This window comes from Anopheles maculipalpis, chromosome 2RL, assembly GCF_943734695.1.
Source record: "Anopheles maculipalpis chromosome 2RL, idAnoMacuDA_375_x, whole genome shotgun sequence".
Classification (NCBI taxonomy): domain Eukaryota; kingdom Metazoa; phylum Arthropoda; class Insecta; order Diptera; family Culicidae; genus Anopheles; species Anopheles maculipalpis.
The window spans coordinates 47,345,798-47,368,132 of record NC_064871.1 but is presented as its reverse complement, the minus strand read 5'-3'; the positions used below and the strand labels follow the sequence as shown (position 1 = coordinate 47,368,132).

The window sequence follows — 22,335 nt, the reverse complement described above, 5'->3', positions numbered from 1 at the left end:
CGGGCGGTTGAAAAGCAGCTACTTGGAAATGTGCGTACGAGAAAACGCGGAACGGAGAGGAGCGCGGTTAAAGTTATGTTGCAACGCGCGTTCCACACAACCAACTAACGCCCCGGCCGCTTTGTTTCACCTTCTTCGTGGTGAGAATGGACGATGATGGTATGCATGCATACACCTGAGCAGTGGATAAAGAAAACACACATACCAACACCACCTAGTGGTGTTTTTGTGTGCGGCTGTGATGATTGAAAGAAAAGTCTTTAGAGTGAGCAGTATTTATCGCATTCTCCGTATGCTAATATTCTTTTCTCGCATGAGAAAATTAATTTTTATATATAAAGAATTTATCCATAGCAATACGGCCTGGCCGTCCTTTATGAATAAAAAAAAAGAATTTATCCAATTTTTATCAAACACAGGATTTTGATTTGAAGCTATTTATTATACAGCAGCGAAGCGATACTGGAGAAGCTTGAGAAGCGCTGCCTTCTACCAACAAATACACCACGCGCTATTAGGCAGTGGTCTACTTATGTACCGAACCGTTTATCTCAGCATTACATTTTAAATTGATAATGAATCATTTAAACTGTTATCTTTTTATTTTTTCTACTCATAAAAGAAAGTAAAAATAATGGTAAATGTACCTTTAGGGGTAGAGACGAAAAATCCTCTTCCCGATGCTAATTATCTTGTAGTCTAGCGCCACCAGCCTAATGACACGATAATGAATGTTTAATGAGACGGTCATGAACTGTAGAACGCTTTTCAAACCTTTTATTCCTATTTTGGACGGATACTTTTTCTTCTCGAGATTGTTGCATCTAACCTAACTATTCGCTTCCGCTTTTCCACGTGCCTCGGTATGCATAAAACGTTATGTGGTTTGTGTGTGTAATATAAAAAAATTCTTAAAACTACTCTTCTCACAAGGCAACTATTGTTCATTCCTTGTACGGGAATCTGGAATGTCGTTATAGCTACAAATCCCTAAATATCGGTATGTCCACCATGATATTTGCGCTCGTCCATCGTGTACGCTGCGGCCATCTCCGTGTTAGCAATATTGTTCAACCTCCGGTAGGTGGCACGCCGAGCCTCGACGATATACAGTATGCCGGCCGGAAACAGGGCGAACGTACCGACGACTCCCAACGCAAACGACCAGCCCATATCGTTGTGCTCCCAGTTTGGCATCCAATCGCGACTGTCACCGTAGCAACCGAACGTAGCAACCGCTATCAAACCACACAAAGCAGCCAACAGCAGCACGGTGCCGTTCGTTAGCAGCAGCATAATGTACCGATCGTTGTCCCTGGAGCAGCCAAGGTACATGAGCGTCATGATCACGCCCATCAGGAGCAGCGTGAAGCAGAGCGTAAAGAAAAACTGCACCGCGATGAAGAATCCGGGCAAAATGTAGTCATGGATGATGTAGTATTCTTCCTCGAATATCCACATGCATCCATTGAACGGGTAGTCGTACCATCGGTGAATGTCCTGGAAGTTTCGCAGGCACAATTCCCAAAGTCCTAAAAGAAAAGCAAAATAAGTTAATTACTTTAAACTTAAATTATGTTAACAACAGCACAGTTGTGTGAGCCATTGTTTGTTTACACAGTGTTCCCTGCGTTTCCTGTGCCTTCCAAGCCCTTCCCTGAGCGCACACCCTTCACTCCCATCATCAATCAACAAGCGTTTCGATTGATGACACACCCCAACTGGATCACCGTCTCGAAGGAAGGCCCAGAAAATTAGCACGCCCTTACCTAGATTGGTAAACTTTGGATGCTCAAGTTCGCCATCGGTTTGGAGCCAGTACGGTGAGCAGAAAGCAATCAGAATAAACAAAAATGCAAACGCCGTAAAACCGACCGCAAACTTCCCCGTTCTTGTGCTTGCGCCCATTTTGACGTTTCTCCAAAGACTGAATCATTCTGCACGAATGTGCAAGTGCGGTGGAATGCGCGACATCCAGTCTTGAGTGCCATGGCCAAAAGATGGCGGCATCGCGATGCTTCAAGTTTTTAATACGATAGAAAACAGTTATTGGAAGGAATTTATTTGTTTCGAAAAATTATGAAAGTGAACGTTTCCACTTTATCTTGGTTGGAGCGTTGTGCGTTGAATATTTTTAATTTCTTATCAAATGATGTGCTCGAATTTTGCTCATTCGGGTAGGCTCACCTAAATGTATGCACCTAGATGCAGCTGCTCGAATGTTGACCCAAAGCTATCAACACACGCAAGAAAATCAACAACAAAAAATGCTGTGAAACGCATTTCTTGTAAACAAAGCGTACGCTACAGCTGGGTTGTGTGAATTTCCTCTGCATTTTTGGCGTACCTGTGAGATTGGAACATTTGTAGGGATGGCGCGCAGAAACGTGTGGACTACGGAAGAAACCCGAGAACTGCTGGCCATCATCAAAGAGCTAGATTTGATGAAAATGTTCGGCGAGGAGCGCAACAACAAACTCTACCAAATAGCAGAGAATGAGCTTAAACTACGCGGCTTCTTGGATAAGGACGCGTTTCAGATTGAACATAAATGGAAGAACCTGAAGCGATCGTATCACAAAACGAAGCGAGAAAACTATCTGACTGAGTCGTGCGAGTTTTACGAAGAGCTGGATGAGCTTATGGCCATGAAACCAACAGCCTCCGGCAGTAAAGTCAAAGGTAAGCGTTTATCAGACATTTTCGTAATGCTGGATTTTCACGTACAGCATCCCATTACAGATGGAACCGAACGACCGAAACGACCGCGTGCCGTGCTGGAAAACTTTGACCTACTGCTTACCAGGCTCGCCAAGGTGGACCGGGAGAACAATGAAGAATTCTTTAAAAAACAGAAAGATCTCGTCGATTACGAGTTCGATCTGTACACACACGACGAGCGGCAGTATACAACCAAAGTCTCCCAAATGCTCAACCGAAACATGAACGATTTTTGTATGAAAGCGCACCAGATTCTGATCCAGGAAGGAGTTGTCGAACAGATTGTTCAAAACGAGGGTGAAGCATCGATCCTGGAAGAAGAGGTGCAGGACGAGCAGGAACTAGGACAGACCGGGCAGATCACTTTGTTGGAGCATCGACCGGCCGTAAAGAAGGAGATAGTGAAAGAATTTTACCAAACATGGCGCGAGGAGGAACCTTATTAGTAGAGAACAAAACACGATTCGCGATTCGAACGTTACAATTCTGCAAAAATAATAACCACCGGCTACTTCAAAACATATGATATGGCATAAGGCTAACAAAAAGAGTGTTCTTTATTTATCGTAAAATGGTCAAATATGCTGCTTAAGCGCATCATTGTCATTGATTATTCAAATGATTTGCATTAGTTTGTCCCTTCATTAATGAAATACACCTGGTTGTATTCAATCGTCCGGTACAGAACATACTTTGACTGCAGGTGCTCCTTCAACACATCGCGCAAGGATTCGCCCTCGACAGTGGTTGTGTATTTCGTACTGGCGGCACCGTCCGGCTGCGGATACTTTCCACGCATCTCTAGCAGCGCATCCTTCCATTCTTCAAAAATTGGAGTTTGGTTCTTTTCAAGGATGTTGTGCAGTATGCAGCAAGTCAGCAGGATCTGCGGCACGAAGTTGATATCGATATCAATCTTTCGCTGCAGTATCCGGAACCGTACGCGCAGCTTTTCGAACGCTTCGTCCACGCAAATGCGTGCTTTGTTGAGATGCTCGTTGAATGTTTCCTCTTCTGTTGTTTGCGGTTGGACATAACCGTGCTGTAGCCAGGGAAGCAGTGGGTACGTCGATTCTGACACGATGAACGATTTTACCGTGGTGCCATTGATGCTCTGACTTGGCTGTGTGTTGTGTGAGAAATAACCGAAATTGATGTATTTTTTGATTAGCTGACAAATTGGAAAGATTTTTTACCATTTCTGCACTATCAAAATGCTGATACAGCCCGGAATCTCCCAACACGACACTGTCCTCGGTTCCACCGACATGTCCGCAGGTAATGTGCCTAAAACTAACGGTCGAAAACAAAAACGATTACTACGACAACGCTTCCCATTCACACTCTCTCCTCCCTTTTGCTCTATTGCCACTTACCAGTGGTTGTTATCCACAACAGCTTGCAAAATCAAGGAAGGCCATTTTCTCGGGTTGATGTAATTCTTCGAATCGGCCAGCGACGGCATTATTGGCACATGTATCCGACCCATCGCACCAATAATCATCGGTATGTCGCATTTCTCCTCAAAGCCCTTACTAATCTCGCCCATCTCTTCGTGATCGGGCAAATAGATCTCCGAATCCATGTAATTCTTTACCATCGATTTGCAAAACTGGTGCACGCAGTTTTTCACAGTCGCTTTGTGCACGCCAAACAGATTCCCAATCGTCGCGTAATCAGCTCCGGTCGTTAGCTTGTACAAGCCTATGCCAACCTTTTTCTCCGTGCTGCAGGACTGGGCCGCCAGTAGTGGGTGCGGTGCCAAATCTGAACTCAGCATAGCCACCAGCGTATCGAACATTCCACGATCCATCCGAAAATGGTGTAACAGTTCCTGATCATTGCTATCCTGCTGGAACTTCTCCCGGAACCACCGATCATTGCGGCTCAGCTTCCAGATCTTGCGCGTCGGTATGCTGTCCAGCAGCTCGGACTCTAGCCTGCTGCTCCATTCCTTCCGGTGGGATTCGCCGTTTCGCTTCAGCTGGTAGCGTAACCTCTGGAGGAAAATCTTGGAACGCTTCTTGCGGTTCGCATCGTACTGCTTGAACAGTTCCGCCTGCTTGGTCGCGAACGTTAGGAATAGATTCTCTACCATCTGCCGTTTATGACCTGGGTCCATAGTTTTCCAAACTAAATTACCGCGTATAAACGTACACCAAATTGGTCGGCCGAGTTGTATTGACGAAAGGACGCGCACTTCAAGCAGGGCTCTTAACTTCTTGCCGAGGTATGCCTTGGTGGGTGAATAAAACGTCACGCGAACAGTCAAATTCACCACGTTTTTTGTTTAGCCAAATTGATACGCTTTTGGAAGCATCTTAATTCCATGGCAAGGCATAAAAACTTCATGAAATCAGCAGTTTATGCGGAGATATTCACTTTGCTGTAATAATGCAGGATGGAGAAAAAAACTAACGTGTTTAATTGAAAAAGCATCCTTTCAAAAATAGCAATACACAAGATTCATACATGCACGTGGTGAATATGGCTGTCAACGGCGCTTGACAATCCCTGGAAAACAAAACCACAACAAACTCCGCAACACGGAACGAAAGGCGTATCTGAATATCAGCAGCATTTGTAAACAGCAAAAATTGCAACTTGTAAACCGACGAAAATGGCTCGCCGCAACGTGTGGAGCGGCGAGGAAACGATGGAACTGCTGGAGATAATAAAGGAGCACAACTTTATGCACCTGTTTGCGACCGCCAGCCGTGGCCAGAAGGAGTACGATGTGTACCGGATGATAGAGGAAGAGATGCAAAAAAATGGTTTCAACGGGAAGGACGCGGGACAGATCTATCACAAGTGGAAAAACCTCAAGCGTGCCTTCTATCAATCGAAGAAGCAAAACAAAGGTCGTGCTATCTGTGAGTTTGCGGAAGAGCTTGCGGACATCCTGGAAAAACCGTGTGCCTTGAAGCGCCGTGAACCAGGTAAGAAGTATCCACAAGCAGCAGGACGTTGCGTTGCGTCCTAACGTGTTTTTTTTTTGTTTCTATTTTAGAACCTCCTGTAGAACCAGTCGAGGGTGAACCAGGTAAGACACTCCCTTTGGCTTTTGTTATTAAATCACACTGATTTATTTGTATTCTCCCATGTCCCTGTTGCATATAGCTCCAGTTAAGAAACGCAACAACTCACAGGTGAAAACGATCCGAAGTCAGATTGTCGCAAAGCTTACGAAAGCGCAGAATGATAATAGTGAGGAATTTGCCAAAAAGTGGAACGATCTAAACGATTACGAGTTTAAGCTGTACAAACGGAAGGAAAAGGAGCAAACGGCCATCATAAATCGCTTGCTAGAAGATAGCAAAACGTCGCTCATGGGCCGATGTAGAGATATACTGGCAGGGCGGACAATGCTGATTAAAAAAGGCGAGAATGCTGACGATGATGAGGAAGAGGAGTACGAAGAGGTTCATTTAAACGATGTAATTGAAATAGTAGCAACGACGGACGTGGAGATTGCTCCTGGCGAGGAAGCAGCTGTGAAGGGTTTTCAAATGCAATCCGGTGCATCGGAGCTGATTGAATTTATTTAATGTTATATTCCATTTGCTACATACACTTTTTTAATAAACATTAAGAAAATCTTTAGTTGCTAAATTATCGAATTATTAAGTACGATTCTGAAATAGCGAGACATTTTAATTAATTTCACTGCAAGCACAGCAATAAAGGCACACCTGTTCACTAGACGCCTTGGCCGCGCGTGCTGTGTGCGTTGTCAAAGGTGAATCGTGTTGGTATGCGTCCGTAGTGGTGGAATAGAGTATTTACCTTTTGCACTTTGGCCGAAGATCACTGGATACGACGGTTACCGTTTCGCACTTTTTGTCGATCAACTTCGAGGACGCAGCGTTTTTAAGCATTTTGTACACGTTCATTACGTAAGCACGGTGAAACGATGGCTGCTAAAGAACCGTCTCCGATCGTTAAATCGTACCTAATTCTGTACAACGCTGCCCAAGTGCTTGGGTAAGTAAACGGGTTTCGATGTCAACCAGCACATATTAGCAACTTTCTCTTTTCCGGACGGATTACAGTTGGTGTTATATGCTATATCAACTGATAGCTTACTACACCATCGATAAAGGCACAGAAAAGACGCTCTGGGAGTATCTTGGATTCACCGTAATTCTTTTCCAGAATGCAGCACTGCTTGAGGTATGTGGGACACATTTAATAACTCTCAGCTCGCTCACCATTGCCATCTCGAACTGTGTTTACAGATTGTCCACGCTTTTACGCGTATCGTACCGAGCAATCCCGTCATCACCACATTCCAGGTGCTGTCCCGCGTGATGGTTGTCTGTGGCGTTGTTATGGCAACACCCACCGGTAAAGTTTCGCCCGGCCTTCCACTTGCCATCCTGGCCTGGTCAGTGACGGAGATTATCCGGTACGCGTACTACGCACTGAATCTGATCGATGCCGTACCGAAGCTACTTATCTTTCTGCGCTACACCACCTTCATCGTGCTCTATCCGACCGGAGTGACCGGTGAGCTGCTGTGCTTTTTCTGGGCCCAGTCACACGTGGCACAAACGAAACAGTGGAGCATCGAAATGCCCAACACGTACAACTTTACCTTCTCGTATCTGTACTTCCTGTGGGCGGTGATGCTGCTCTACATCCCACTGTTCCCTCAGCTGTACTTGCACATGTTCGCCCAGCGTAAGAAGATCCTTGGTTCCGGATCGTCAAGTACCGGCAAGCAGAAGAGCAATTGACTGGAGGCATTTGGCTTTCCGGCTTGAACATCAATTTAAGCAGACAAGCCACCCTTGCGCACATGGCTCTTTGTTAAATTATTTGCTCTTTTCCGTGGGTTGGGTTTCCCCTGATATTATTTCTTTTGTTTCCACCACGCGTCGACAGGGTTTTGTCCTCGATAGACTGATAAGTTAACGATAGATTTGGTGCAAAACGAACTGTTATTCGTTTATAATTTGTTAAGGTTTATCTTTTATTCTCTCATTCCATTTCTGGTGATTGTGAAAAAAAGCTGTAAGCACGTGTGCAATTTTGGGCCTGGGTCGTTGAACGAACAATAAAAAAAATCATAAACTAATTTAAATGTTGCCTGAATGTGTTGCTCTGCAAACTTAATGCGTTTTTGTCGCTTTCTGTTGACCTGCCCCACGCCCAAGCACCTTACGCCGCTGGGCAAACATGTGTAGGTACATTTGCGGAAACAGCGGCATATAGCAGATAGCCATTATCCACATGAAGTAAAAGAAAGAAAAACTAAAATTGAACCGATTCGGCAACTCCACGCTCCACTTGCCCGTCTCACGGATGTAGCTCTGTGCCCAATAGCTGCACAGCAACTCTCCCAGAAATCCGCACGGGTACATCGGGATGAAAATGGTGTACCGAATCCAGACGAGCAGTGAAGGCACGCTCGGAAGCAACAGATGGGCCACATAGTAACTGTAGCGGAAGATTTCCGTTAAACTCCAGCAAAATACTGCTAGTGGAAGACCCGGTGAAAGTTGCCCGGTCGGGGTCCCTTCGATCGCACCCGCTACAATCATGGAGCGTCCGAAAACTTGCAGGAACGTCATCAGCGCGTTGCTCGGGACAATGCCGGTCGCCGCATGTATCACCTCCAGTACGGCCAGCATTTGAAAGAAGAAAGTCGCCTGTCCAATACGGCTCCATAGCGTATCGAGCGGTTCGCCGTGTACAAAAAAGTGCTGCATAAATTGCACGAAAATGTATGTCCAACTGTGGGGGTAAGGGCAAAGGGCAAAATCGGTAAAGTAGATTAGCAATCGATGGATAATCTATGCGAAAAATGAAGATAACTCACCCGATGAATTGGGTTGTGTTGTACAGCGAAAGGTACACCTGCAAAACAATCGATTGTTTATCCTTTTTGTCCTGTGCCATTTCTAGATTTTACCGCAAGAAAACGCCAAACGGTAGGTGCTTTTTGGTGAACTTTTATAATCAGACTATCGAGCCGGAAGCGAATAGCGACTGCTGCATGCGCTTTAGTACATACACGGTAATAGATTGGCAGGGCAAGACGCATACACAGACACTTGATGTTTCTTATCGCACTGTTTACGTTCAGTGAAGTAATGAATTTATCCAATGAACTGTCGCCGTGAACGCTTTTCAAATTATGAGCAGGGACAGATATTTGAATATTTTACCATAGCTTCAGCTATTCCTTATTTTAGAGATTGCATGATTTTATGATGTATTTGAATAGGACTTTTAACTCATTGGTAGGAAAAACACGTCGATTCTGAAGTATCTTAACTTTATCTTCGTATAATTTAAACAAAACTACTTTCACTTCAAGATTCGTTTAGATTTGTTCATTTTTAAAGTAAGGATAGAAGCCAGAGATCAATTTTCATCATTCATACATCTCTAAGGCACGCGAATCAGTAGAAAGTAATCAACATCAAATACTTATGCGTTCTTCAGCGCAAAATTCGAATCTCACTACTTATGTGTGTCTCGTCATCATGTTTTACTTATTTAATAAAAAAGCTCCATTTACTTGTCGGATCCTGTGTGTTTACACACAAATGACTTGGTTTTATTTTATAACTGCCCCTTCAGCATGTCTCCATATGATGGAAAATTACTTTACGAGAGCGGATTATATACAGCGCGCATCACCGTCGTTTACTGTCCACCGGCCTGTGCTTCCGGCAAGCTGCGAATGATATCGGAGTCTCCGGCATCGGTAATCGAGAGGGTGCACACGCGGAAGTATTTACCACAAGCCGTGCCCAGCTCAATGTTGTTGCCATTGTAATGGTGAACACCAGTCTTGGCCAGCATAGCGTAATACTCAATCTCCGATTTGCTACATTTACATCACAAAAGCATTCGATTAGTACGTTCATTGCTTACCTGAGAGAGTGAGAGTTTACCGTGGGCGCATGAATTTCGTTGAACCAAGCATGTAGTCGAAGGACGGTCAATATAGTAGTAGTGACAGTAGTTCCAGCAAACCTGAACACACAAGCACCTCCCCACAATATGATCACTCCATAGGTTTTCCAAATGGGGGCCACACACACAATCGGGCAGCTGAGTGAGTCAGCTCGGAAACATACTTCTCAGTCACAATCGACTCCATATGATTCCACAAAAACCGTAGCATCCACGTGAGGAAAACTCTACTTCTCAGTAATCGGCCGCATGGCGGTCAGCTTCGCGCGCTACTTACCGGAGGTGCGGCGTGTTGTTGGCAATGATGACCAGCTTGGCCTTTCCTTGGCGGAGGGTGCGTAGCGTCTGTTTGTAGCCCAGGCACGATTTGCCCGACTTCATCACCAGCGCCAGACGGGCGTTGATGCTTTCCAAGGCTTTTTTCTACAAAAATACACCCAACACACGAAAAAGTTAGGTTATGAAATGCATGCTGACGGCAAGAGCGGGAGCGATGAAGCCATTCCAAAGTTATTTCCACACATACCTGCTTCTTGGCGGTCACCATCTTGCACAATCAACAAAGTTAGACGAATCTAGAACCTGAAAATATCAAGAGAATACCATTTAACTTCCGCTTCCCGACACGTGGACATGAGAATCGTACGGTCGCACGTCCTACCTGATCAAATGCTACAGCGAAAAGAACCCTTGACAGCAATCATTTTGGCAGATGCTCGTAAATTTGACGTAAACATTACGCACACCGGTTCAGCAATAGGTAAATAGTTTGATAATTTGAATTTTTTTGGCTCTCCAAATATATTAAAAACTTTTGATATGATAGTAATATAAAACTTGCAGTTATTCTCATCGGTCCATATATTCAGTATGATATATTTCATTTTATCCTTATGCGAGGTGCCGGCACACGTTTGCACTTTTATTCTTCGGAATTTACTACTATCTCGAACGGAGTGTGTATTACAGCATCCTGTGTTTTCTAGAAATGAAATGTATTGACTGGCTGTTGTATTTCACGTCTAACCATCTATTGTCTATTAATTTTTTTTATTATTTTCAAATTAAATCGCTCATTTCAGCCCATCCAGCAAGAGACAGCGGAAAATACATTCGCCCATGCAGTATGAACGTGCCTCCCTTCAACCCGACTGCACATTGTAAACGCTTCACTCATTCCGATTGGTCCGGCATCCTGTTGGCTCTTTCACACACAGCCTTCTAAGACCGCTAGCCGTCTCTCCAATCGCTTTACCTAGCGGCCGCCATATTGTGAAACGTCGTAGCCGGAAAAAAGAAACGCATCGGACAGTGGCAGTGCCGTGAAGAAAGGAGATCTCATTTTCAGCGATTCATTGCGCGTTTGCAAAAAGACACTGCCCCCCTAAATCACTTTATTTGCTGGACGCTTCAAGATCCCCCGGAAATATTTTGTTTCAACAGTGTCCCCAACACAGGGAACAAAACGGGGTGAAAGTGAATAAGGCGAGCGAGTGTGTGTTTTTCCCCGTGTGCTGTGCGTACGTGAAAAGTGTTTTCTACAGTCGCCCTAGCCCCCGTGGTGTATTCTAGTTCCAAACCGATTTCCTAGCTACCGTGTTTCGCGAGTTTGCAACAAGAAAAGGAAGGAAACCCCTGGGGGGAAAAGTGGTGCAGAAGCAACGGAAGGAGCAGTGTAGCGTTGGCAGTGTAGCGGAAAATTGCAGCTACTTCCCGTCGTCTTGTGCTAATCCAGACGTGTGAGAGGAGCAGAGTGGGGAGAGCAGTGCAAGTGCTCAAATAGTGCAAAATCGAAAAATTGTCAACCACATTAATTGTTACACTCACACACATACACACGGCTTCATTCTACGGAAGTGTTTTGTATCATCCGACCGCTCCGAATAGGTTTGTCGGAGGCATCCTACTTCTTTACCCTAATTGTGTTGCCCCGTTAGACGCGTAGGGTACTTGGGGTACGGGTGTGCCAGTGTGTAACTCCCATCGTAGGGAAACCCAAATCCATCTGACCACCGACAAGCGAAATAGTGTTGAAAGCAGTATTCAGCATTCTCTTTCAGTCGAACCCGAATTTTCGGAAACCTTGGGTACCATCATTTACTTGCCCATCCCGGGAAACCATTAAAGCGATCATCGGCATCCACACCGGTTCTGTAAGTTTGAGAAGGGAGAGTCGTTGAAACGTGAACAAAAAGTGCGTCTTTAGTACGCGATTGTGTGCGTGTGCACTTGTGTGTGTGTGTATTTTGCGGAGGAGGACTAACAAAAGATCCAAGTGCGCGGGGTGCATTCGCGAAAGCTGCTTTGTCGTCAGTATTTTCAGCAGACTTTTGAGAACTTTCAACAAGAACAGTAGAAGTAACAACAACTACCAATGTCAACCGTGTCAGATCAGGTAGGCAATGTTTCAACAGTCTATGCCCCAAATGCAAGCGTTTTTTAAACCAATTACAGCCCAATATAACCAATTTGTCTTCCCATTTACTTTTCTTTACACTCTCTTTCCAGCGGATGAAAGGACAAGGAACTCATGGTAAATCTTTTCCCCTTGCTATTATTACTACTTACTTTACTACCTTACGAGTGTTATCATTTCGCCGAAAATGTAAATAATCGGCACGTACTTGTACACCGTCCTTAAAGGGTCGTTTCATGCCTCTCAGACTCGAGGGGTCTGTTCTTGGGGGATACAGCGGGAGTGTGGAGTAAAAGCATTCGATTTGCAACAGTTGACACAATTTAAAGACGGCGCAGAAGCGCAATTCGTCAGTGACCCAAAAACCAGCTGGAAATGATAACAACTGCTTCTACTACTGCTGCTGCGGCCGCTGCCTGTGGGTTGATGCTTCACATGTGTGTTAGCACTCTCTCTCTTGAAGGCTACGGGAGTACAAGTCGTTTGGTGGTGGTGGCTCGTCGTTATCTCAAGCCCTCAGCAGGAGAAGTATGGCAAATATGGACGGCGTTGGCTTGGGGCAAGAAAATAGCAAGCAAACAGGAATAGAGGGGATTTAAAAAATCTGTTTTGAAGAAGACACGATGCGAAGGTGTAAATTTCATGCGTATCATACGCAGTAGCAATCGATTTTAGCAGAAGATCGACGCATTATACTGTATCTAGCGACAATCCTCACACTTTGCGATTGATGTGTTGTGGTGAAGAGGAGCTGCAGAAGAACGATGAGCATAGATCAATTCCCGCCGCACTATGCCAGCCAGTGAGGGGACGAGTGCGCGGTAACCTTCTTCGCGGGTCTATTTGTTCGTTGGTTGGCTAGCCGTGAATCGCTATCCCACTTCTCTCATAACTTCTCTCTTTCTCGCTGTGTGGTGTTGTTTATTGCTTTTAGTGTCTTACAATCTATCTGCCCGCCTGCGTTGTTTGCAGATCGATAGCGCTTTGTTTCGCTTAATATAAGCGACAGTATGTGGTGCAGCGCAACGAAGCAAACAACCAGATTCGGAAGGGAAGTAGGGGTGAGGCTAGCGTTTCTCATGTGTTGACACGCGCGGCGGGAGGGTTATGATATTCGTCGTATACAGTCGTCGATACGAGAATTGGATCTTAGCTGCATCTTAACTGACGGTCTGTTGGCGTAAGAACAAGGAATAAGTATTGTATAGATGAGCGAACGAGGAAAAAGATCGAGAAGCCAAGATTGCAAAAAAAAAAAAAAACATACCTCGCGCCCATTGCGTAGTTGCACACTACACTAAGGCGAGGCAATGAAGAAATTAGCAAAAAAGAGCATCATCTACGAAAGGAGAATGCCTGTCTTCCCTTTGATTGAAACGAAATAAAACTTATGCTCTGGTAAGTGTGCGCGTATTTGTATTGCGTCAAGAGTAATAGGCTTACGCGTCGAGGTTCTTCTTCTGCTGGATGAATACCGTCGCCGGTATTTTCCTGAATCATCCCATCCTCCCTTTTGTATGCTTTGAAGAGGAATAGTCACAGTACTTTTTTTCTTCCTATTTTCTCTCCCCTATTGGCCCCTCACCCACCGGTTGAGATGGGGTGTGCATGTATTGGTATTGGTAGCGTACTGCGTCGTTCGTTTGGTATGTGTAGTGTGGTAGACGGCACTGCTTAAGCGCGATGTTGCTGCAGCGGATCATCCAAACGCGAGCCTCGCTGGGGGGTGTGACGAACCATCACCACCAGCAGCAGCAGCAGCAGCGGCGGCATTAACACACAGGGGTCGTGGTGGGAAAAATGAAAAGGTACAATGAACTTGGGGATGTGTGAACCAGTTTTTGAGACCTTGGCATAGACTGTATGCGAAGCTCTCTTTCCATGAAAATGAAGATGGTGGCGAGTCGATTATAACGTGATGCGGTTTATTTATTTAGTTTTGTATTTTTAAATTTTGTAATTCAATGCAAAAAATGTTCTTTTTAATTTAACAAACTTCAAACTGATGATTAACATGTTTTATTTCTACACAAAATTCATCAAAAATAATGTACATTGTGTGTTTTTATGCATAACGACATAAAGAACATTTTTAATAGGAAAATGATTGCACGTGTTGTTCAACTCGGAATTCAACATTTTCAAAAAGTTATTCTCAGAATTATTTCAGCCATTGGCTACCTCAAATATTGATGGCTAAATTTAGTAATCAGAACAACATCAACGAAACAGATGAAATCTTCTTCCAAAAGCATTAAACGTGTCAGAATTTTGCAACAAAGGCCTCCACCTTGGCGGATGTGTGGGATTAAGCGACGCTGATCTGCGCTGTATATAGCAGAAATATGTTATGCATGAAGAAGTTTGACTTTTGATCTGGGATAATCATCCTTTCATACCCTATCATCATTTCCAGTATTTCAAACACAAATGATACCAAATGTTTATATTCGCTTCACATACTTATTTGAAGGCTAACACTACAATTTTACCTACTTCAAAGGAAATGGCGAATATAATTCTTGGAGTGCGCAACTGAATCACGGCCCAGGTGGTGCAGGAGGACATCAGAAAAAATCGGACGATGGCTACTACCGAAATCATGGAGCTTACCAGAGTCATGATAGTGTCAGGGTAAGATGTCACATGACACAAATGTTTCGATACGTATTTAATAAAAAATATCTTCAATTTTTTTACCACAGAATGTCGAAAAAGGTATGCAAGGACTTGGGCTCGGTTCGTCGACGCGTAGCGGTAACAACGATGGCAACTCCGGGGTATCGAAATATTATCAGCAACAGCAGCAGCAAAAGGAAGCTCCCAAAAAGATGACCTGGGCCACGATCGCTTCGCAGCCGGCAAAACCGCAAGTGAACACCACCAGTACGACGGTGAAGAAGAAGGGTCCGGGCATGCCGCCGCCACCAATGATTCCTGGCAAGCACAACATGGACATCGGTACATGGGACTCGCCATCGAAGAACGGTCCGAGCGTGATCGTTCCAACACCGCCGCCAATTATTCCACCGCCGGTCATCGAACCGTCACCGCTAGCCGATCCCTTACCGTCGTCCAAATCGGGCGGTGGTCGTGACTCGGCGGGAGGCGGTGGTGGTGCTACCTCGCAGCACCACAGCAACAGCTCGCATCAGGGTATGGGACCAGCCGGCATACAAAGCTCCAGATGGCCAACGCCGGGCCAAGCTCAGATTCAGCAGCAACAGCTGAATGCTCCACCGGCCGTCGGTACCGACAGAAACAATGGTCCCTCTTCGGGAAGTAACGCCGGTCCGGCGGGTGGAAGCGGTAGCAATGCTGGAACCGGTGGTTCCATGTCATCCGGTTCTTCGCATCATCATCATAACCAGCAGCAACAACACCACCAGCCGCAGCAGCAGCAGCAGCAACAACACCACCATCAGCAGCAAGGTCCCCTTGGTCGCAACCATTCATCGCAGTATCAGCCACCGCAACAGCAACACCTTCATCATCAGGATAGGCCCGGATCGAATTACGATCGAGCACCACATCATCAGCAACATCACGGTAACAATTACAGTCAATCTCGAAACCACAATGCTGCCTACTCCTCCTCAGCCGGATCGCCCGGTACTGGATCGTCGTCCGCAATGATTGATCGTCAAAACAGTGGAGGTTCCGGAGCGAATAGTTTCCGCCAACAAAACGATGGCCATGGTGGACCACCACTCCATTCACAACATCCATCGCATCATCAGCAACCGCAGGCGGAAAGACCAGCGTTCCATCAGCAACGCTCTCTGAACCATCATAACGACCGTGGCACGGGATACCAGTCTGCTGACCGAGGACATTATGGACCGAACACTGGTGGCACTGACACGACGGCAGTGCACAACAGTACCAGCTCGTCCGTACTAGCGGCAGTTGCTGCGGGTGGTGCAGCTGTTGTTAAGGCACGATCGCCATCGCCTTCGATTTCGGAAAGCGAAATGGCGCTCAAGCTGGCCGAGTCGCAGAAAATACTTGACCAACTGAAAACCAAAAACAACTACAATCCGGCATCCTTGGATCTGCTGAAAACGGCCGAATTAGCAAGGTAAATGTCTTTTCATTTTATTTTTGTATTTATATACTGTGGAGTTGCATGGGTTCTACAACGATATTATGATTATGGCTTATTGCTAAGTAAATTTAAAACTAACCTAAACGTTAAGCAAAGAAGTAGGATCCCGTGAGAAAAACACAGAACAAAGAAGGAAAAAAACATCAAAGAAGATATTTGCTATGACAGGGAAAAGATTGCGAAGAAGGTACCGGGAAGGTACGTAAATGGAAACATTGGAAAGGAGACTAGGTGAATCAGCTTCGCCGAGAAGGAGACTATCCATCCATTAAGTTGGCTTGGAATCTTGTTCTACGAGAAGCTAAGGTTTCCAAGCCCACTAGTAGACAATGGCTGGACTATGAAGGGATGGAGGGAAAGGATTGGCCGTAAATGCATCGAAAGATTCATTTGCGGACGAGAAGGGAGCGGACTATGGTAAAGTACAGAATATTCAAACAGCGGAGATCGCTGAATCCACTGGAACCACCGAATCAACAGATACTAGGTGAGCGACTCGCACTAATATGGTCAATATTAAAGGCAAAGGAAGGGAAGGGAGGACGGAATATGTACTATGTACATATAATCATGAATCATGAGAACGAGAAAAAAAACTCTGCATTTATTAGGACGTAAATTAAGCAACTAGAACAACAGAAAAATTCAAGGAAGATGAAAATAAGAAGTTGCAAGTATTTTATATGTCCTCAGCGTAAAGAAGATTTCCATCTCTCGGATGAACGTCACAATCGTCATTAACATATGAGAGGAACTAGAAAGGACCTAACACAGCTTCCTTGAGGTACTCCTTAAAGACAAGAAATGGTATCAGATAAACAGAATGCAACATTGATGAAATTTTGTGGTTGTTATAGATAGACAGCTAACGTGTTATATCTCCTATGTGTTTCAGATTCTTCGTCATCAAATCGTACTCGGAAGACGACATTCATCGTAGTATTAAATACGAAATCTGGTGCTCGACTGAACATGGTAACCAGCGGCTGGATCAAGCATTCCGCGAGCGCGAAGAGAAGGGCGGCACGGTTTATCTGTTTTTCTCCGTGAACGGTTCGGGACACTTTTGTGGTGTGGCGCAAATGATGACCGCCGTCGATTACAATTCCAACTCGAGCGTCTGGTCGCAGGACAAGTGGAAGGGCACGTTTAAGGTGCGCTGGATCTACGTGAAGGACGTACCGAACTCGAACCTGCGGCACATACGGCTCGAGAACAACGAAAACAAATCGATGACAAACTCGCGCGACACACAGGAAGTTCCGAATGCGAAGGGCATTCAGGTGCTGCAGATCATTCACAGCTTCGAGCATCAGTCGTCGATATTCGATGATTTCCAGCACTACGAAAAGCGCCAGATGGAGGAGGACACGCGCAAGCACGAGGCACCACCCCCATCGAACCATTCGTACCACAACCAGCGCGATCGGCGGGAGAATCAGGCTGCCGGTGGCCATTACTATGACGGGCCGGGCAAGTATCACGGCGGTAGTGGAGGCGGTGGTGGTTATAACAACAAATACAATGACCGTGGTGGTGATGACGGATACGACGGATACGGTAGTCGAGGCGGTGGTGGTGGTGGTGGTTATCACGGAGGATACAACAAAGGTGGTAGCGGTGGTTACGGTGAGAAGGCTTTTTTGTAGGATTGATTTAAATTTTGTTTTCGCTACTATAAATTTTCTCCTTCTCTGCCTTGCCTTTCTTCTTTTAGGTGGTTACAACAATCGCAACAACAGCTACAACCATCGTGACGACACGGTTGGCCGTGGATATCCGAGTTTCGACCGTCGCAACAACAATGGCAACAGTGGCGGTAGCAACAATAATGGTGAAGATCATCATGATGCCGCCGCACCCGGAGGAGGTGGTGGTGGTGGATACCATTCGCGCGGTGGTGGCTACAACAACCGCTCCCGTGATTATTATCGGGATGAACGCCGCGGACCAAACGATTATGGACGTTCCCGGGGCAGCGACTACGATAACGGACGGGACAGTGATGGTGGCGGTATCTACCGAAGTGGAGACCGTGGCGATCGGGATCGAGCTTCTTCACGGGATCACTTCCGGGTAAGAAGCATTGATTTCTGGCGGAGGCGTACCAAATTTTGTCTGTCCGGTGTGGACGACCTAAAAATAATATACGGACTGGATTGTCCGGTGTTATTCTAAAGACATAACCAGCCCACCGGAGTCTATCTCGCTGTTGTATAGTGAGTGATTATCGTACAGGTCGTAGGGCTCGTCATTGTAGTCGCTCCTCCATTGTCCGCGTATGTGTCTCCATTGACATATACGTGGGGCCAAGAATCCTGCTGAGCATCTTTAGGTTTCTGAGAAATTTGGCTTTTGCCTCATTAATCTCCAACCCGAGGTATTCCGCCACCTGCTCGATCCTCAAATAAGCTTCCGATGCGTAGAGCCTCGGAGAGCCTTAAACCAATAATGTCTATCAACGTATGCCAGGATCTGGACTGGCTTGTAGAAGATGGTCTCCGAAGTCCGAAACCTTAGGCCCGAAGTTTTTTCAGTGACCTGCTACCACTTGGTTAAACATTCTGCAGTATCCGTAATTCTCTCTGATTTCTTCAAATTCTTGTTCTTCAAAGTGCTGTTTCTTGGTGCGGTGAACCACCAACTCCCGTCCGAGTTTATATTGCTCTGCGCATACCCGTGCTCTATGCCGTTGGTGCATTACTCGGTATGCGCTGTTTTTATATTCGCTCACTTGTTTACAATCTTCGTAGAAACCACCCAGATTTGGTGTTTAGCCGACGTAGTGAGATATCTTACTGAGCATTCAACATATCCATTAATCAGTTGCGAACCGCAACTGTTGTGGGGTTCTGGTTTTTGTTTAGTTTAGTGGATACATACATAATCTTGTGCTAAAGAAACAAATATTATATCAGATTAAGTAAACAATGTCACAGGCTATGAATTATTAATAGATGATTCTTCCTTTTCTTATTTTTAGGACCGCAACGATCGCATGATGGGTCCCAGCAACAACCGTGGTGGATCGGGCAGTAACGGCAGTGGTTCCAACATCTATAGAAATCCAAATTAATTGTCTACGTTTTTGGGCGAGCAAACACCATAATTACTATCGTCAAACATGCCGACATTATAGACAAGCATGGCCGTGGTCATTACTGCCAGAGTGGATTACTAGCCGGATTGGTTCCTTTTTCTCAATATATATGCTGAAGGTGTGCACCATAAATCAGAACATTTCTCAGTACGTAAGCACGAAAAGCAACAAAACAAACAACATTTGTAAAAACAAAACAAAAAACTGAAATGCTTAGTGTGCACTACAAAATGGAGCAAGGCCCAATCTAAGTATGAACAAAGTTGAATAAGCTCGTAATAATATTTATCCTGGCTGGCGCACAACTGGCGATATATAAATATAACGGACATAGCAAATCGAACATTCGCGTGGCGCGCGCTATACGGTGATGGGCACTCATGATATTTTTTTTTCCAAAACGCAATTACACTAGACCACGTGAGACTGTTCCCCTTTCCGCATCCTACCCACGAAGCTACCCCACAACGCCACCCTACACACCAACACCATACTATTCAGATGGGCACGTAAAAGCATATATATAAATATTAAGGTAAAGCATAATAGTGTGTGTGTGTGTGTAGCGTGTTACATATAACAAAACAAAACAAAAACCAGAAATAATGTTGATAAAGAAACAGTCTTATATGCCCGCCTGGATAAACGTTTACAAAGCAAGGCAACGCAGCAAAATTGTAGCAGTGCCCCAAACGCTGCCTAACAAAAATGATGAGTGTACAGAATAATGAAAACAATGCGATGGATTGTCCAAGCGAACTCCAAACAAACAAAAGTATGTTTTATCAATGAAGTATGTTTTTAAATGGTAGGAAAATGTAACGTATAACAAACTAAACCCTCCCGGAACACGGGACAACGCAGCATATAAATGAAAACAAAATAAAAACGAGGAAGAAAATATGAAACAAAACGTACGTACGAATGAGACAACAGAGCAACAGAAAAACAGCGCGACGTTCGCGTCGAATAGAAAGGACGCACATCAAAACCACATACAGCTGCATAAGTATAACACGAAAAGAGCAAATCTTTGCTATTCTACAACGTCTACGTTCGGATAAATATTGTTAAGTTGTAACTTAAATTATATTAGTTAAGAATGCTGCTTGTGCGTGTGTGTGTGCTGTGTCGTGTCCTGTCCGCATGAATATACGCCAAGCAACCATCTATGACGCTAAGGAAGGAGGCGTTTGTCGAGAGGAGGTTTAGTGCAGCGATCGATGGCTTCGGGAAGGATAAAAGCACCCGTCTGTTGTGTGTAATATTGTGCGCACAATACATTGCTACGATGCGAATGGACTGAAATAATGAAAAGATGATCCCAGTTCCTCATCGCTCTACCTTCTCTTGTTGTAAAGTACGGTTTTAAAGAAGTGTGAGAAAAACGTGTCGCTCGATCCTGCTACCTACCTTACCGGTAAACCGAACACAACAATCGTTTCACATGGACTCGTTTTCTGTCAGTCGGTACTAGTTTAGCGGAGAATTCTGTGGAATCGATTGAGTTTTTTTTTGTTTCACACGTCATGTGTTTTTGTCTCCCGTAAAAAAAACTCGCAACACGAACTATTGACATGCAAATTGAGGCTTAGTATCTCTTTCGTAATGAGGGCACCACAATATGATGCACTACTCTTATGGTTTCGATTGTGCTTTACTACCGTAGAGAAGGTCTTTCCCTCCCCCGGAATACAAATTTGAATTTTGACGTTATCTTTAAAATTCTGAGCAATGTGCAAGGGACATACCCGAGTCTCAAGACACACTGTGTATTCATTGTCGTTGGGTGTTGAGATAAGAGAGATAGAGAGAGAGAGAGAGCTGTCTCTGAAATAAAATATGTATGCCCAAAATTCTTAGATGGATAGATAATTTAATTATTCGGCGAAATAAACAAAAGCAGCCGCGGAAGCTTAATTCTACAGAAGAGAAGAATTGCGTGAGCAGTAGAAAAGGCATCTCTCTACGTACATAAAACAAGGATACGGTGAAGGATGAAATAATTATAGAACAATCCCAATCCCAATCCCAAAATGCCACTAAAAGCATACAAGTTAGAAAAGAGTACTCTTGTTCTCTAACATCCAGTTGAAACAGTAGTATCTCCACATAAACACAGAAGTAATCACACGAAACGATATGATTATTTATTCAAAACTGAAAAGGAGGAATTCGTTTTGACTATTGAGGATACTCCTTGATGCGAATATGTGTTTCGTTCTTCGGTGTATTTGTCGTTGAAATCTGTTCTAATCTGTGTAGTCGGATTGAAATCACTAATACACTAATGAAGCCGAAGTCGAACATTAAAACCTGATTCTCCGAGAAAGTTACATACAAGTCAAGCCTAAAATGCGTTGCTAAGGAAATGGACTGCATGTGTGTGTGTGATTCTTGTGTAAGCATGCGTGAGCATGAGAGTTCACTGCACTCTCTACTTTAGAGGGGGGTTTTTTTTTTTTGAAAAAATAGTGTCAGTGCGGTTAAAACAAAGAGTGAACAGAAAGTGAAGTACGAACTATAATCCAATTATGTGTTTTTTACATTTCCACTGATTCTTTGTGAAGCGCGAATCACAATACTGCAGATTGAACCAAATCAAAGACGAGCAAAAATTGCAAAACCGAGAATGTGATGGTTAAATGAATAATTCGTAGAAAATTTCCGAATTTTTCTCTCCATAATCTTTGAAGTAAGGCTTTGTATTGGCTTCTACTCGTTTTTTTGTAAGTTACTTTGGAAAACTGCTGTGGTTGATAGACGGGACACACTGTCCATAGAACTATTTATTTCGCGCTACCCCTTATAAACAAGAATCAACAGCAATTGAAAGATTAGTGCTGGACTCTAAAACACACATTGCTAAATGAAAAACAAGTTCCCTGCCACAATTCGTATAATTGAGAAGCGAAGAAGTGTAAGTTGCCACGAACAATTGCTGCAGCCCAGGAGAAGGAGTCTGTTTGTAGTTCTTTTGTAGCATCGGTAGAAAAAGATAATGTATTGTAAAACAAATTGTTACTTCTGTTATTTGCCGCAATAATGAAGTATTTTGCT

General features: G+C 44.5%; 12 protein-coding genes across 13 annotated transcripts in view; 6 read left to right on the top strand and 6 right to left on the bottom strand.

The window, feature by feature from the left end:
• The window catches only part of LOC126558983 (uncharacterized), a 99,017-nt gene extending 97,076 nt beyond the window's left edge, over positions 1 to 1,941 (bottom strand). The window contains exons 1-2 of the mRNA XM_050215074.1: positions 1,770 to 1,941; positions 985 to 1,532 (exon numbers count right to left, since the gene is read on the bottom strand). Coding sequence (XP_050071031.1) covers positions 991 to 1,532; positions 1,770 to 1,908 — 681 coding nt within the window. The 5' untranslated portion in view covers positions 1,909 to 1,941 and the 3' untranslated portion in view covers positions 985 to 990. The remainder of the gene's footprint in view (positions 1 to 984; positions 1,533 to 1,769) is intronic.
• LOC126558952 (very-long-chain (3R)-3-hydroxyacyl-CoA dehydratase 2-like) overlaps positions 1 to 8,625 on the bottom strand; it is a 45,578-nt gene extending 36,953 nt beyond the window's left edge. The window contains exons 1-2 of the mRNA XM_050215044.1: positions 8,546 to 8,625; positions 7,799 to 8,460 (exon numbers count right to left, since the gene is read on the bottom strand). Of these exons, the coding sequence (XP_050071001.1) occupies positions 7,836 to 8,460; positions 8,546 to 8,625 (705 nt within the window). The 3' untranslated portion in view covers positions 7,799 to 7,835. The remainder of the gene's footprint in view (positions 1 to 7,798; positions 8,461 to 8,545) is intronic.
• LOC126559453 (60S ribosomal protein L30) overlaps positions 1 to 10,263 on the bottom strand; it is a 32,193-nt gene extending 21,930 nt beyond the window's left edge. Inside the window, exons 1-3 of one of the 2 annotated variants that reach the window (XM_050215616.1) lie at positions 10,178 to 10,235; positions 9,929 to 10,074; positions 9,376 to 9,562 (exon numbers count right to left, since the gene is read on the bottom strand). In XM_050215616.1, coding sequence (XP_050071573.1) covers positions 9,379 to 9,562; positions 9,929 to 10,074; positions 10,178 to 10,198 — 351 coding nt within the window. In that variant the 5' untranslated portion in view covers positions 10,199 to 10,235 and the 3' untranslated portion in view covers positions 9,376 to 9,378. Of the gene's footprint in view, positions 1 to 9,344; positions 9,563 to 9,928; positions 10,075 to 10,177 lie in introns of those variants that run through there. The other variant, XM_050215615.1, reaches the window with a different exon arrangement.
• Positions 1 to 22,335, top strand: part of LOC126558602 (persulfide dioxygenase ETHE1, mitochondrial) — a 277,195-nt gene that overhangs the window by 148,584 nt on the left and 106,276 nt on the right. The window lies entirely within an intron of this gene.
• Positions 1 to 22,335, bottom strand: part of LOC126559740 (probable cytochrome P450 28a5) — a 149,762-nt gene that overhangs the window by 48,756 nt on the left and 78,671 nt on the right. The gene's annotated exons all lie outside the window — the stretch shown is intronic.
• The window catches only part of LOC126559190 (malignant T-cell-amplified sequence 1 homolog), a 237,956-nt gene that overhangs the window by 143,870 nt on the left and 71,751 nt on the right, over positions 1 to 22,335 (top strand). The gene's annotated exons all lie outside the window — the stretch shown is intronic.
• LOC126558902 (uncharacterized) overlaps positions 1 to 22,335 on the bottom strand; it is a 63,009-nt gene that overhangs the window by 10,800 nt on the left and 29,874 nt on the right. The window lies entirely within an intron of this gene.
• On the top strand, positions 2,373 to 3,167 carry LOC126558896 (zinc finger protein with KRAB and SCAN domains 2-like). The gene is made up of 2 exons (XM_050214980.1): positions 2,373 to 2,682; positions 2,743 to 3,167. The coding sequence occupies exons 1-2, from the start codon at positions 2,373 to 2,375 to the stop codon at positions 3,165 to 3,167; spliced, it is 735 nt and encodes a 244-aa protein (XP_050070937.1).
• On the bottom strand, positions 3,348 to 4,937 carry LOC126558011 (uncharacterized). The gene is made up of 3 exons (XM_050213942.1): positions 4,098 to 4,937; positions 3,918 to 4,014; positions 3,348 to 3,844 (listed from the first exon to the last, which is right to left on the bottom strand). The coding sequence occupies exons 1-3, from the start codon at positions 4,841 to 4,843 to the stop codon at positions 3,350 to 3,352; spliced, it is 1,338 nt and encodes a 445-aa protein (XP_050069899.1). The 5' UTR covers positions 4,844 to 4,937; the 3' UTR covers positions 3,348 to 3,349.
• LOC126558830 (uncharacterized) lies at positions 5,314 to 6,277 on the top strand. The gene is made up of 3 exons (XM_050214904.1): positions 5,314 to 5,660; positions 5,732 to 5,764; positions 5,842 to 6,277. Exons 1-3 carry the CDS (start codon positions 5,342 to 5,344, stop codon positions 6,267 to 6,269), a joined length of 780 nt encoding a protein of 259 aa, XP_050070861.1. The 5' UTR covers positions 5,314 to 5,341; the 3' UTR covers positions 6,270 to 6,277.
• LOC126558968 (very-long-chain (3R)-3-hydroxyacyl-CoA dehydratase hpo-8) lies at positions 6,587 to 7,482 on the top strand. Its single transcript, XM_050215060.1, has 3 exons — positions 6,587 to 6,705; positions 6,774 to 6,894; positions 6,960 to 7,482. The coding sequence occupies exons 1-3, from the start codon at positions 6,635 to 6,637 to the stop codon at positions 7,458 to 7,460; spliced, it is 693 nt and encodes a 230-aa protein (XP_050071017.1). The 5' UTR covers positions 6,587 to 6,634; the 3' UTR covers positions 7,461 to 7,482.
• On the top strand, positions 11,876 to 19,269 carry LOC126559711 (YTH domain-containing family protein). Its single transcript, XM_050215883.1, has 7 exons — positions 11,876 to 12,046; positions 12,160 to 12,184; positions 14,571 to 14,701; positions 14,773 to 16,148; positions 17,071 to 17,804; positions 17,893 to 18,251; positions 19,159 to 19,269. The coding sequence occupies exons 1-7, from the start codon at positions 12,026 to 12,028 to the stop codon at positions 19,249 to 19,251; spliced, it is 2,739 nt and encodes a 912-aa protein (XP_050071840.1). The 5' UTR covers positions 11,876 to 12,025; the 3' UTR covers positions 19,252 to 19,269.